The sequence below is a fragment of the Cucumis sativus genome, chromosome 4 (assembly GCF_000004075.3).
Source record: "Cucumis sativus cultivar 9930 chromosome 4, Cucumber_9930_V3, whole genome shotgun sequence".
NCBI classification, from domain to species: domain Eukaryota; kingdom Viridiplantae; phylum Streptophyta; class Magnoliopsida; order Cucurbitales; family Cucurbitaceae; genus Cucumis; species Cucumis sativus.
The window spans coordinates 211,436-225,888 of NC_026658.2; the positions used below are offsets into that span (position 1 = coordinate 211,436).

At 34.0% G+C, this 14,453-nt stretch overlaps 2 protein-coding genes across 3 annotated transcripts; one reads left to right on the forward strand and one right to left on the reverse strand.

Moving 5' to 3' along the window:
• Window positions 1-1,544: 1,544 nt before the first annotated feature.
• LOC101212914 (bifunctional aspartate aminotransferase and glutamate/aspartate-prephenate aminotransferase) lies at window positions 1,545-5,232 on the reverse strand. Its single transcript, XM_004152229.2, has 10 exons — window positions 4,777-5,232; window positions 4,332-4,551; window positions 4,115-4,208; window positions 3,906-4,009; window positions 3,437-3,685; window positions 3,252-3,365; window positions 3,065-3,148; window positions 2,190-2,360; window positions 1,976-2,089; window positions 1,545-1,841 (listed from the first exon to the last, which is right to left on the reverse strand). Exons 1-10 carry the CDS (start codon window positions 4,911-4,913, stop codon window positions 1,701-1,703), a joined length of 1,428 nt encoding a protein of 475 aa, XP_004152277.1. The 5' UTR covers window positions 4,914-5,232; the 3' UTR covers window positions 1,545-1,700.
• Window positions 5,233-6,985: 1,753 nt separating this feature from the next.
• Window positions 6,986-13,223, forward strand: LOC101212678 (vacuolar-sorting receptor 4). 2 transcript variants are annotated; one of them, XM_011654614.2, is made up of 12 exons: window positions 6,986-7,547; window positions 8,228-8,920; window positions 9,022-9,110; window positions 9,231-9,300; window positions 9,371-9,454; window positions 9,551-9,627; window positions 9,719-9,800; window positions 10,253-10,338; window positions 10,417-10,483; window positions 11,807-11,935; window positions 12,103-12,212; window positions 12,756-13,223. In XM_011654614.2, exons 1-12 carry the CDS (start codon window positions 7,241-7,243, stop codon window positions 12,861-12,863), a joined length of 1,902 nt encoding a protein of 633 aa, XP_011652916.1. In that variant the 5' UTR covers window positions 6,986-7,240; the 3' UTR covers window positions 12,864-13,223. The 2 variants fall into 2 exon arrangements, with proteins under 2 accessions (XP_011652916.1, XP_004152276.1); XM_004152228.3 differs by having other exon boundaries at window positions 6,987-7,547; window positions 10,256-10,338.
• The last annotated feature ends 1,230 nt before the right edge of the window (window positions 13,224-14,453 follow it).

The following is a 14,453-nucleotide window of genomic DNA, read 5'->3' on the forward strand; positions in this document are numbered from 1 at the left end:
AACAATAATAGAATGCATGTGGTAATGATCAGTGTTAAAATGAAGTAAAACTATCAACAGAAAAATATATCCATAGCATAGTACTAAATTTTCATGGACATGTAGAAATTTCTATATCAATATATCCATTTTTTTCATGGGTTCAACGTTTATATTTTATCATGTAAAAAAATCCACAAAATACAAAAAAAAATAAGGTGTCAAATATCATTAATATAAATCTCATACAAAAGCATGTCAACTTATTTCATGTTTTTCAATATATAGCAAAATGAATTAAAAAAGTTATAAATATAACCAAATTCTTGTAATCTATGGATATCTTAAATAACAAATTTTCTATTTGAATTGAAGTAATTTATCTCAGAAGTATGGGTTGAAATCAAAATTTTATCTATATTTTTATCAAATTTTTTGTAGAACCAATATTTCAGTATCAACATTTTAAACTGTGATGAACAGTCAATATTGGTTGGTAGACAATTTCAATACTTTTGAATTACCAACCACTACCAAACATTATTGACTTTAGGGTCTTAATTTATGATCCCTTTCTTCAACTATTCATCTTTATCAAATTAAAATTAAGCTTATTAATATACATGACTAATCAATTATAGACAAAGGTGGAATTTTGATAAATTCCATGCATATCAATTATCAAAATAAACTTGGTCTCTCTACAAAAATATAATGCAATTTTTTTTCTTTTAAAGAATAGACATTTAAAAAGGAAAAAAAAAAAAAAAAAACTACCTTCTCATTTTAGACATTTTCTACAATTTATCAAAATTGACTTAGGGAGAGAGATCCAATAAAATTCATAACCATCATAACACCCTTCCTTTTTTTCCTGTCCTAATGAAGAACTTTGGACAAATGTTTAAATTATTTTTTCATTTACTTGTTTAAGGACATAAAAGAGTTTAAGTCATTTTTGTTCTTTTAAAAATCACTCTGAATTAGATGTTTAAATAATTAAAAGTTTCATGTATGACAGAGACTTTGGATAGAAAGCTTCTCTAGTTTTCCTGTCATTCTTATTCACTTCTCTCTTTTCTTCTCTTTTAAGAAAAGAAACTTAAGTATCAAACACAACATGTTTGATCTTAAAACTTAAGTATCAACATGTTTGATTCAATTACGGTGATATATCTCTCTAACATTACAATGAATGACAAACTCCGATTCTGTATCTCAATATGTCAAATCAAAACATTTCGACCGAAGTGCTTCCTCGACAGATTCACATGAACCAATATTCTTTAACATCAAACAAGAGAGCTCAGTTATTTGGTCATCGAGGAACGCATATGTTTGCTCATCGATGAGCGCCAAGGCACTCTATCGTAGCGAAGCACAATGCTGTGACAATGGGTTGTGTTCAAACTTAGCACGAAAATTAAAATGTCCAGTAGATTCTTAAACTTTCTACTTACATCACTTCCCTGTTCTCCTTACCCAAATATGGCTCAACTGTTGCCAAAAGAAGGGGTTTTCAACTTTTTATTACATAAATTAACCGTAGACTATATAACAAAAAATGGGGGCAAACAAAAGATTAATGTTCTTTTATTATTATTTATTTAAACCCAAACATTAGAATACAAATTTCAGCAGCTTAAATCAATAATCTAAATAGGAACCATTGAAGAGCAACAGCCCTAGCTTGTATTACAAATTCCATACATTAGCAGTTGTTAAACTGGAACAACAGGCCTAGCTGCTTCAAGTGCTTTCTTAATTCTCTCCACAGCAGCTTGCAATACACTGAGGGATTCAGCGTATGAAATCCGAATGCAAGTATCGTCACCAAATGCATCCCCTGGAACCAAAGCAACCTGAAAATTCGAACAACCGTATCGATTGCACCTCTTAGGATGATAATAAACTAAGAAAGGCTTTAAATTTTAGAACAATGAGAAAAATCCATTAGTGAGAAAATATGATGTTTTGCTTCTTGATGAACCTCTACCTGGCCTTTCTCAAGAAGATATCTGCAAAGTGACTCTGAATTGTTGATTACACCAAATCCTTCAACTTCAGCTCCGTAGTAAGAGCTGAAATCAAGGAAGAGGTAGAAAGCTCCCTACAACAAGTTACAAAATCTTCAGATATTACACTGACATCAAAATTATGAAAGATAAGGATGGGTTGGCAAAGAACACGCAAAAGGTTGTAGTTGGGACCTGAGGTTCTGAAATCTTGACACCTGCGAGTTCGCCAAAGCTTTTTACCAAATAATCACGACGTTCTCGGAAGGCTTTCACCATCGTGGCAACTGCTTCCCCACCAGCATAGCCCATTCCTAGAGCTGCAACAGCTGCTTTTTGGGATATGCTACTTGCTCCTGAAGTGGACTATCATAACAAATATACAGAGTAAGTTGGTGATGGGAAAACATGCTCTGACAATTAACAATTTGAAAACTTAATCCAAGAATTTGATCCATCTCAGGTTGCAGCATATTTTTTAGAAAGAGAAACTATTGCATAAATAAAAAAGATATCCCTACGAGATGCGGGACACATATTGACTTTTGTGCATTGGGAATAATTCCATATCTCAAGTTAAAGTTCCAACTTTGAATTTCCAATAGGTATTCAGTCCCTTTACACTTTTGTTGCCCTGGGGCTTCAGCCATCATCCTTACATCAAATTCTCAAACACGAAACAGAAATTCAAAGTATCCCTATACCTTTGTCTGGAATTTTGAAAATATGCATAACCATATAAAAACTTGTATACCCTACTTCCAGAGATGGAGATCCAAGATAGTTCCAAAAGTCATTCTACATTACCAAGTCAACTGTGGTTTCAAAACAACCTTCCTGGATTTCCTTTTTTTCTACCTTTACTTTCTACTAAGTACACAATAATAGGATAGATGCTCAAAATGGATGAAGACATTCTCTAAAGAAAAATATTTTCACCATTGTCACTAGAAAAGAAAGTAAGACAAAATGAGTCAACACAATGCAAAGACGAGTTCAAAACGATTGAACATTGCATAACTAAGCTCAAACTGCTAAGAGAGATGAGAAATACTAAAGTTTAAACATACCTGACTCTGAATTTTTCCACAAGCAGAAACAAAGTGTTTGGGACCAGCAATATATCCAAGTCGCCAACCAGTCATTGCAAAGGCCTAAAACATTACACTTTCAAATGTAAAGGAATTGTATTGCTAAACATACCACATACGAACTTTCACATGGTTGGTAGTAGTAAAGATCCAAACTTTTCATTACCTTAGAGAACCCATTAACAGTTAGAGTTCTTTCCCACATGCCTGGCAAAGATGCAAAGCTGGTGTGAGTTGCTGGAGCGTAAATTATGTGTTCATATATTTCATCAGACAGCACCTGCAAACAATAGATAATTTAAGATCAAACAGTTCAATACAGTACTTTCATCACAGTTAAAGAAACCTCACCAGAAGTCTAGGATGTTTTGCAACAATTTCAGCAATCTTTTCAAGTAGTTCCTTTGGATAAACAGATCCTGTAGGGTTGGATGGAGAGCAAAGAATCAACAGTCTCGATTTCTCTGTGATCTTTGATTCAAGAAGCTTTGGATCCAAAAGAAAGTTATTGTCTATATGTGTTGGAAGAATCACAGGAGTTGCATCAGCCAGCCTTGCCATTTCCGGATAGCTTACCCAAAAAGGAGCCGGAATTATAACCTACAGGGGAAAATAGGCAATCATGAACTGTTTTATAAATGGATGAAGTTCCTTTAAAATAATATTGGTACTACATGGCTAATTGTCTTAATATCTCCCCAAGAATAAGCTACTCGGATCAAGATTCAACTATTGTACCTCCTAGTCATATCTCTTTGCAACTGACTGTCAGAGTAGTATAAATCTATTACATTCATCGAAAGACCAAGAAAACCCTTACCTCATCCCCTGGAGAACAAACAGCAACAACTGCCTGAAGAATACTCTGTTTGGCTCCATTGCTGACCAATATTTGATCTGGTGTATATGAAAGCCCATTCTCATCTGGAGACAAAGAGAGAAAAACTCAACCACATTTCTAAACACTCAATGGAGCTAGTATACAACTCAACCATATTTCCAAAACTCCATCCCCTAAACACAACTAACCTTTCAGCTTATGACAAATTGCTTGGCGGAGTTCCAATGTTCCTGCATTGGCCGTGTAGCGAGTGTAGCCATCCCGAATTGCATTAATGCCAGCCTAACATTCATTTAGGAGTAAAAAGGATCGACTAACACACGTTGAAAGATGAAAATATACATATACTAGCATCAAAAGAAAACTTGGACATTGAACACTAAAAATTTTAGCATAAGATAATACCTCAGTAATTGGGGCAGGTGTATCAAAATCAGGTTCACCAGCAGCCAACCGGATCACAGGCACACCGGCTTGCACAAGAGCCGTAGCCTGATCACTTATGGCAACTGTCTTGGAAGGTTTTACAGAGTTCACTCTTGGGCTCAAAGAAATGTCGACACTCACATGGTCGGGAATATTTCCAGCCATTACTGGCTTCACTTTCTTAGTCAACTGTACAGACCTATCATAAAATGGAAAGTTTAAGGGACAGAGAAAAAAAAAGGTATAATAACACGTTCCCAGCAATTATAGTCAAAGATAAAAACGACCCATCAACAAGGAACATAGAAATTCCACATAAAAACCATAAATTCACTCAAAGAGCATAAAAATGGTCCGCAAAAGAGAAATCATCGCCCGAAGCTAAAACCCAGAAAGAATAAAAGTAAAAGAAAGCAGAGCATACTTGAGGGAGGGAGCAAGACGTTGAGAAGGGAAAGATAGGGATCCAAAAGCAGAATCCAAGGTAGAATCAGCTCCAGAAAATTGGTGTCTGAATCCAAGACGAGAAGCATCAGGTAAAATGTGCAAGGAACTTGCCATGGCAAAGTGGAAGGTATCCGGATTCAGCAGGGACAGCAATAGAACAGGAGTAATTGAGAGAAAAAGTGGAAGAAGAGAGAGTTAAGTAGGCAGAAGGCAGCAATAAGAAATGAAGAAGAGAAGGATGGGTTGGTAGAGAAAGGGAAGGAAAGAGTGGGGAGTTGGTGGAGATGACGAATGTCGGAAATTTCGATCAAGAGGCGGAGTTAGGTAAGGTTGAGCAGTTGCCGTAGTTGACCTGAGCCGTCGGATCCAACCTCTTGCGTCCATGGTGGGTAGGTTTATTCCATTATAAAACCTATAAACTATAACACATTTTTCCCTTTTTAACATCTTCTATAAACGTCTTTCATTTTTCTACTCTATAATATGTTTCATTTACGAAAATGTAAATCTTTAAACTAAAATTGTCACTCAATACAATTTTCCTTCTCTCTGTTCACAAAGCTATGGATGTTTGTATAATTTTATTTGAAGATTGGAGATGGATACTTGTATCTTTGAAGTAGAAGATGGTGCAATTGGTACACACTTCATGTGAAACCATCTCTTTTTCACAACAAACTCATTAGTTTCCTTTCCTATCAAAACCTTAAAATCTCTCTCTCTCTCTCTCACCAACACATACTTAGGAAACGTTTTTCTCGTGGTGACAAGTGGCCTTCTTTACTCTTCTGATCTTGATGTTAATCACTTCTTCTTTTGGTCATTCTTAAACTAATTATCATCATTGTTAGTTTTAATTGAATATATGTTTTTGATTGTTTATTTAAAAAATGACCAAAAGTATGCAAACTTCCCTTGTCCACTGCCACCAATTGATACTAAGTTAGAGTTGTTGTTGCTGCTAAGAAACAAAGATTGATGATTGTCTCTTCCTTCTGCTCATGCTCTCTGTTTAACCATTTTGGCTAGCTAACATTTTTTTAACTTTTTTACTACACATACGAGTGTGTTTTGTTTGGAAAATTGCTATTCATTTCTCGGTTGTACGTGGGAGGGTCACTCACACACACAATGAGAGATAGAGATAATGAGTTTGTTAGAAAAGTGATTGGTTTTGTAAAATAAAATATGTTTTGTGTTTAGGGATAACATTTTTTTTTTTGTTTAAATGGAATCGCATTTATGAAATATTGACTTTTCTTGGGTACGTAGTCTGTAGTCTGAGCCAACTTTAATGTATTCACATCTAAATAGTTAATGGTTGAATTACAAATTTAGTCTCTAAACTTTTACGTTTGTATCAGTTTTTAATTTACTATTTAATCCATTTTTTTCTCGTTTTTTAATTTTATACTTATGAGTTTCGTTAATTTTAATATTTCTATTTAAAAAATATAGTTTGTATTTCAAGTTATAAATTTGATACAATTACAAATTTTCATTTATTCTTTTACTTTGTAACTATATAAACTAACACGATTTGGTAAATTAAATATGCGATATTTTTGAACTCTTGATATATTTATTAGAATAAGAAATTTTGTTTTTTCACATAAATAATTTTTTTTTCTCTTTTAGAAAAACTACAAAGTTAAATATAACCAAATTATTTTTTCTTTTCAAAAGAACTACTTCATAAATTAAACTTAAAAGATTGATTCTACATTCCTATAAAAGAAAGAAAAAGATTAGTTGGAAAGTTAGTCAATAATCTTTGAGCTTAAAATAATTGTTGTTTTTCTTAAACAAAAAAAAGTTTCACATTTTACAATCTTTATCTTTTCATTTAAAAGAAATAATCAACAATTTAAATTCAAAGGAAAAAAACAAAATAAAGAAAAGACAAAAAGGGCATAAATTATTCAACCACGTTTCCTTTCATCTAAAAATAATATGTAGAAGTGTCAAAAAAGAAAATCCAGTTTTCTTTAAATAAATATTTCTTTCTATAACTTTACAAAACTATTTCTTACTTTTTATGTTGAAAAAAAAAAAAAAAAAAAAAAAAAAACTTTGGATTCAAAGTTATTAATATTTTTTCAATAAAAGATTATGATTAATAATTTAATATAATTTAATTTCCCTATAATAATAATTGAAATAAATAAATGCTCAAACTTCATCTCTTGCTTCATTCAAGAGCTCTTTCAGCAGAAACACACTGAAGCATATCCTTTTTCCTTTTTCCATAAACGCCAAACCCAACACAACCATGGAATTTTTTTAACATGGACTGTGTTTCTTTGGCATAATAAAAGCTTTAGATGAACTGAAATTGAAGAAACTCGGAGGTTTTCAGGTGGTGTGTTTCTCTGTTTTGTGTTAGATTTAGAACTAAATCTAGAAATTTAGCAAAATTACTTGTATTTTTTTTTTCCTCAATGGGTTATCGGAATTTGGGTTTCTTTCCATTTCCATGGCTTCTGTGGCTATCTCTGGTTCCCCTTTGTATGGGGAGGTTTGTAGTGGAGAAAAACAGCTTGAGGGTGACTTCTCCTGAGAAAATCAGGGGGACTTATGATTCTGCCATTGGAAATTTTGGGATTCCTCAGTATGGAGGTAGCTTGGCAGGTGTGGTGGTTTATCCAAAGGAGAATCAGAAAGGTTGTAAAGACTTCGGTGATTTTCATATCTCGTTCCAGTCGAAGCCAGGGTCTCTCCCTATATTTGTCATGGTCGATCGTGGAGGTAACTTTTGTTTTGGGGTTCTTTTGATTGTTGTTACTTTGTGTGTTTTAAGGTAAAGTTGATTTGTTGTTGGTGATTTTGAGTTACCATTTTCTTGATCTAAGAAGCCATTTGTGAATGGGTTTGATTTAGCTTATGAATTGATATTCCTACTTCCTGGGTTTGAGGTCTTTCTGGTATGTTAGTTTTTTTTTTTTTTTTTTTTTTTATACTTCTGTTGAAATTGAACTGGGTTTTTAGCTCGGTTATATTCTGGCGGCTTCTCATGGCTTATTGATGAGATGGTGTTCAAATTACCATTTTTCTCTCTCTCTCTCATAGAAACCTGGGCTATAGTTTTGCTTTCATTGGTCTTGCACATTGGGTTTTGTAGAGCATATACTCAAGGCTTTTAGACTTTTATTTGAACTGAAGTTGCAAGTTCTTAGTTTGTAACTTGTCTCTTTCTTCGATCAAAATTTCTGTGGATCTTTTTGAGTTAAAAAAATAATTCTTGCGCATACCATCGTCAGTTCAAAACCTCATATATGTATATTATGTAGGTTTTGATGTACTTTTGCTCAACTTTTTGTTCTTTTCTTTTATCTTTTGAACTTGCAGATTTTCTTGTGAATTCTGTGACAGCTCCTTTGAATATCTTAGCAACTTGTCTGATAGCTTGTCATGTTGTTTTTTTCCAGATTGTTTATTTGCCCTTAAGGTTTGGAATGCTCAAAAGGTAGGTGCTTCTGCAGTTCTTGTTGCAGACCACCTTGACGAGCCATTAATCACTATGGACTCACCAGAGGAGGATGGTTCAACTGCAACATACGTAGAAAATATAACAATACCATCTGCACTTATAAGAAAGGGTTTCAGTGAACAATTAAAGAAAGAAATCAATGCTGGGGAAATGGTCAGCCTGAGTCTTGATTGGAGAGAAGCTGTTCCACATCCTGATGATCGTGTGGAATATGAGCTCTGGACTAATAGTAATGATGAATGTGGGTTTAAATGTGATATGTTGATGGAGTTTTTGAAAGATTTCAAGGGTGCTGCTCAGATACTTGAGAGGCGTCGGTATACTCAGTTTACACCACATTATATAACTTGGTTCTGTCCCCAGGCGTTCACCTTAAGCAGACAATGCAAATCACAGTGCATCAATCATGGAAGATACTGTGCTCCTGACCCAGAGCAGGATTTTAATTCAGGATATGATGGAAAAGATGTAGTTATTGAAAACCTGAGACAGCTATGTGTTTTCAGAGCTGCAAATAATACTGGAAAGCCCTGGATTTGGTGGGACTATGTAACTGATTTTCAAATTCGATGCCCCATGAAGGAGAAAAAGTACAACAAGGAATGTGCTCATTCTGTAATCAAATCACTTGGTTGGTGATTTCTGCTGTGTATTTTTCATGTTGTGAAAGATGGTGGTCGACCATTTATTATGGTGTATGGTACCTTAATATTTGTCTGACATTTTGCACAGGGCTTGATATGGACTCGATAGAAAAGTGTATGGGAGACCCAGATGCTGATTCTGAAAATCCTGTCCTCAAAGAAGAGCAACAAGCTCAGGTATATATTCCTTCAGAATGGAAGCATAGTACTTTTAAAACTAATGTTTGAAGTTCATTGTTGGCAACTATTAATTTAATACTAACAGCAATATCATGCTTGAAACTATATTGAATTTAGATTGGGAAGGGATCAAGGGGTGATGTAACCATATTGCCAACTCTTGTGGTCAATAATCGACAGTATCGAGGTTTGTTTTTTTGCTTATCACCCTTGGATAAGATTTCGGCTGTTTCCTAAACTTAGTTTTGTTCATGCAGGAAAGCTGGCAAAGGGTGCCGTTCTTAAGGCCATATGTGCAGGTTTTGAGGAAGCCACTGAACCATCTATTTGTTTGAGTAGTGGTAAGTTAACTTTTCTCTTCACATGCATAAGTTGAATTTATTATTATGTTTGTATAGGCAAAAGTAAACTCTCAAGCGGGCTAAAATTCATTGCAGATATTGAGACAAATGAATGCTTGGAGAATAATGGTGGTTGTTGGCAGGATAGAGCGGCCAATCTCACAGCTTGCAAGGTAGGAAGAAAATTATTCATCCACATATCCAGTTACTTTATAGGTATTTGATAGTTTTTGTTGTCAATGATTATTTTGAGTGTTCATTCAGGATACATACCGTGGGAGGGTTTGCGAGTGCCCCCTGGTAGATGGGGTGCAGCTTAAAGGAGATGGTTACACCATCTGTGAAGGTAAGAACGATCTGCTTTGTCATTTTCTTTTTCTGTAAGAAAGGTGATAGAAAATTATGCCACAGTGTGGTCTCTGTTTAGTGTTTACCATCTGTCCCAAATTACAAGTAGCCATTACTTTATAAACCTACAACATTTGCAGAGACCACTGCTTAAACCACTTGCAAGAAAATGTCCTTTTGTGCTCCAGTCTATTTTCACTCTGTTGGCTATGGACTTTATGCTGTTAAGTTTGTCACGACATAATAAAAGATATGATTGTTAATGTTCCTTGTAGAGAAGATTTTTCTCATGCGTGCAATTAAAATTTTCATCCTTAACACAAGCTTAGATTTTTCAACAAATATGTTTTAGTCATGGACTTCAAGTTCTATTTAATCTTGTTTCTAAATTTTAAATGTGTACAACCTAATAGATCCTAATAGATCTTCTCTCTCTCTCTTTTGGCCTAGTAGCTAGAGGGCCTGGAAGGTGCAACGTAAATAATGGTGGCTGTTGGCAAGAAAGTCGTAATGGACTTTCAATGTCTGCTTGTGTGGTTAGTTATCTAAACATTTTTCTGTTGTTTTTTCCTCATTAGGCTTGTTGGTTATAAATTTTCTTACTGTTGTAACAGGATAATGGGGAGGTTAAATGTAAATGTCCTCCAGGATTTAAAGGTGATGGTGTCAAAACATGTGAAGGTAAACAAACTTTGATTATGCCATGTTCATGGTTTGCTAAATTTTGGTTGTTTTTCCAAGCTTGGAGAAAGTTTGTTCTTTTTAATGAAATAAACATTTCTACTCCATGTGCTTAGGTGGTTATCACTTATAGCCTTGAGGGGTCTTTTACATTTCTGTTGATAATAAACGGTGATTGTGACTAGTGCATGTTTATATAGTCCTAATATGTTGGATACAAAAAGCCTATTATCCATTTGTATAAGGCCCCAACAAATGATAATCAATATTAATTCAGGATTAAATGACATTACATTGATTTGAGCACAGGACCTCCGGCTCCAATAACTATGTTAAACCCCTGATTAACCTTAAAGCTAAATTTGATTGGTTATGGTAAATTTAATTATGTTAACAATTTAACAACAAAGCTGAAGAGACCTCACAACTTTACAAGATATGTAGGTTACTCCTAGCAATTAGTTTTGATTGGGATTTTACTTCCTCTTTATAATTGAAGGAAAAGAATACCAATCCAATATCAATTGAGGAAAATTGATACACATGTGGTATAAAATCATCATGACAGCATATGTTTATATATCTTCCATTTGCAAGAAAGTGATCCTTCGAACTAGTCCACCCCAGTGCTCTCAGTCAGATGTTGATAGTAACCCTTTTAAAGGAAAAGTTAAATGTGTTGTGGTTCAACCCATCATTGTGCTAGGATACTTCCTAACAAGAATCAAGATCTCAATATATTGATTATATCTATGAAGAAATACAAGATAATCCAAGTATAAAGGAACTTGGAACCTCCCTTTGCTCTCACTCAAACCCTAGATTAACCTAACCCTCACTCACTCATCTTACTATTTATACAACATCCCCCTTAACACTAACATGCTAATATTCTTTTCTAGGTACCTAACACATTGCTAACTAACTTTCAAGGGTAAAGAGTGAGTGACCAATACCCTGGTTATTAAAGAAGAAACAGATCTAGCCGGTTAGACTTTTAGTTGACCCAATTAGCTCATGTTATCAAAACTAAATGACGATTCTTGATATGATAATTGTTGCTATGCAGGAAGGTTTTTTTTTTTTTTTTTTTAGTATTGATTTAGTGATAATTTTGGGATATTTATCAGATTCATTTTCTTTTTCATCCTTAATACCAAATGAGATACTGAGCTTGACAGTATGAATTGAAAAGGTGATTGCGTTTGGAAAGAATTTACTTCCTTAAACTTCAATGGATCGTATTTGCTGTTAATAACTTCTAAACTTTTTTCAAGACTGCTTCCTGATACCGCTTGTACTTTGTCCTTTTTCACTAAACAGATATTAATGAATGCAAGGAGAAGAAGGCTTGTCAATGTTCTGAATGTAGCTGCACGAATACATGGGGAAGCTATGACTGTAGTTGTAGTGGTGATCTTTTATATATGAGGGACCATGATACCTGCATAAGTGAGTACATTTTGACATGATTCAATTACAAGTGATCATAACACATGGTTCATTTGAATGCAATAAGTTCTCAAAGTTAGCATATTTGAGTAATAAATGAGAAATATAGCCAACACTGGACAGATGTAAACATTTTTTTTTTTTTGTCTTGCCATCATCTTGTGTAGGTAAGAATGCTAGCGCAGCAAAATCATCTTGGAGTTTCTTTTGGGTTATTTTGATTGGCCTGGCTATCGCTGCTGGTGGAGCATATATGGTATACAAATACAGATTAAGGGTAAGCTATTTTCGACTTGGCAGCTGTTTGTATTATTCATGTTCTGAATATAATCGACTCTTATACAAGGACAAGTATTTCCTTTTTTTATATTAGTGACACATTCTCTATCATGATGTGATATTATCTACTATGGACCTAAATCCTCATGTTTTTCTTTTGGTTTTACCCAAAAGACTACGACAAATATTTCTTTTTCGAGTTCTCATTTGATTGGATATCCCTATTATATTACTTCCAACCTTCTTTTCCACCGTTTTACTCTTCATGAGCTCATTCCAAGATTGGTTAACATTTCATCGTAATCTAACTCCCAATAATTCTATTATATTCTAGCCTCCCAAACTGGCCCCTAGCTCAATTCTTGCGTTCATTTTCGTTTAATATTCCTTACCTGCATTAATCATTGATATGAAAACGAAAAAAACCAGAACAATCGAACAGAGCACTTCAATGCTACTTTTACTAAAATAGAGAGGACAGGGGATGCTATTTTTCAACACAACCCGTCTTGACTGCCTTCAATTTATTTTGTTTGTGCAGGCATATATGGATTCAGAGATCAGAGCTATTATGGCACAGTATATGCCCCTGGACAGCCAAGGAGAAGTGCCAAATCATGTCCACGGGGACCGCTTGGACCGCCTGTGAAAGCACCTTACATCCTTTCATTTCAAGGATTGTAGATTCCTTTACAAATGAAATGGTTCGTTGTGCTCTTTAAGCCACTCGTTGAATTTTTGAACACGGATCTCTTGTCAGGTTTATGTACATTATTAGATAATAAAGTAGTGCAAATTTGAAATCCCTCATTGACTTGAGGTTGTAAGCTTTGTTAGCAGGTAAAGATAGTAATTAGGCTTTAGGTATATGTATGGTTAGGGATTTAGTTTGAAGCATTTGATAAATCTGCCAACAACTTAACCTACTTCTTTTCATGAATACATTTGGCTTCATGTTGCTATTTGTTCATGTGAGAAGTAACAAGCTTTTACCTCATCTTTGTATCAATAGAGAGGATCATGCTAATCGTAGAATAACTTCACTCGAAGCAAGACGATAATAAAGCTGATGTCAAGATCATAGAAAATTAGTATTGTACGACGAAAATAACAAAGACAGATCAATTTTGATAATATAGTTTGAGAAGTAAATACTGTCAATGATGTGCATAATTTCTGCTTTTCATTTCAAAATACAAAAGGAAATAAAGTCTTTAAATAGTACAAAGACACATCAATGTTATATTTTTTTCATCATTAGAAGTAGTATGTATTAACTTGACGAGATTAAACACATATACTAAAACAAAACAGAGAAGTCAAAGGAAATTAAAAGTTGTGAATATCCATATGCTGATGTGAAGAATGTGGTTGAATCCTCTTTTTTTAAGCTTATTTGTCTTTCTTTCTATTCTAAGGAAGATTTAATTATCTAAAAGATCAATTTTAAATATTTAAAATAACAAATGACTTAAAAAAAATTAAAATGTCAAATGTTCTTTTGATGATGTTATCATCGCGTGAAATTACACCATTATCTTCCTTTATTGATTTAGAGCGTTCTTTTTCCTTCTACTCGTCTTCTCATCTCCTCCACGCTGTTTCTTTTTCTTCTCCGATACCTTCTCATTCTAAATTGTCATATGCACTATGTAGAGTTTTGGTTTAAATTATGCGAGATTATCTTGGAACTTCCTTTTTGTTTTGTAGGTGCAACCATATCAATTGGGGAGTCAAAGATGCTTGAGCCAAAAACTAATATCATTTATCCACTAATCTCTCTAGATTTTTATTAATACTATATCATCTCAACCAATAAGACATACCAAGTAGGAACATACTTTAAAGTTTAGTAAGATTATTGATATAAGTTTTTGGTATCATTCCCAAAAGCCCTTGCAAAACACTACTTATACTACTAGATAGCACAAGTGGCAAGTCTTGGGTCGAACCACGTGGAGTCTAAGATAGAGTTCATCAAAATCAACGTTTGGGCCTTTAGCTCTGAAACATCGTGACACTTTTTTCAATTCTTCAATCATTTTCTAATTCCAACTCAAATTGACTCATTTTAGTGTCGATATGTTCCAAATGCTTCATTCTACCCGTAAAATAACCAACTAAAAGAACATTAAACTAAGGGAAAATATTGAATTATAAGAAGGATACAACAGATTTGAAGTGCACTCAATTATTGGTTTCATTTTGATTTATTTTAGAGACTAAATAGATGTCCCAC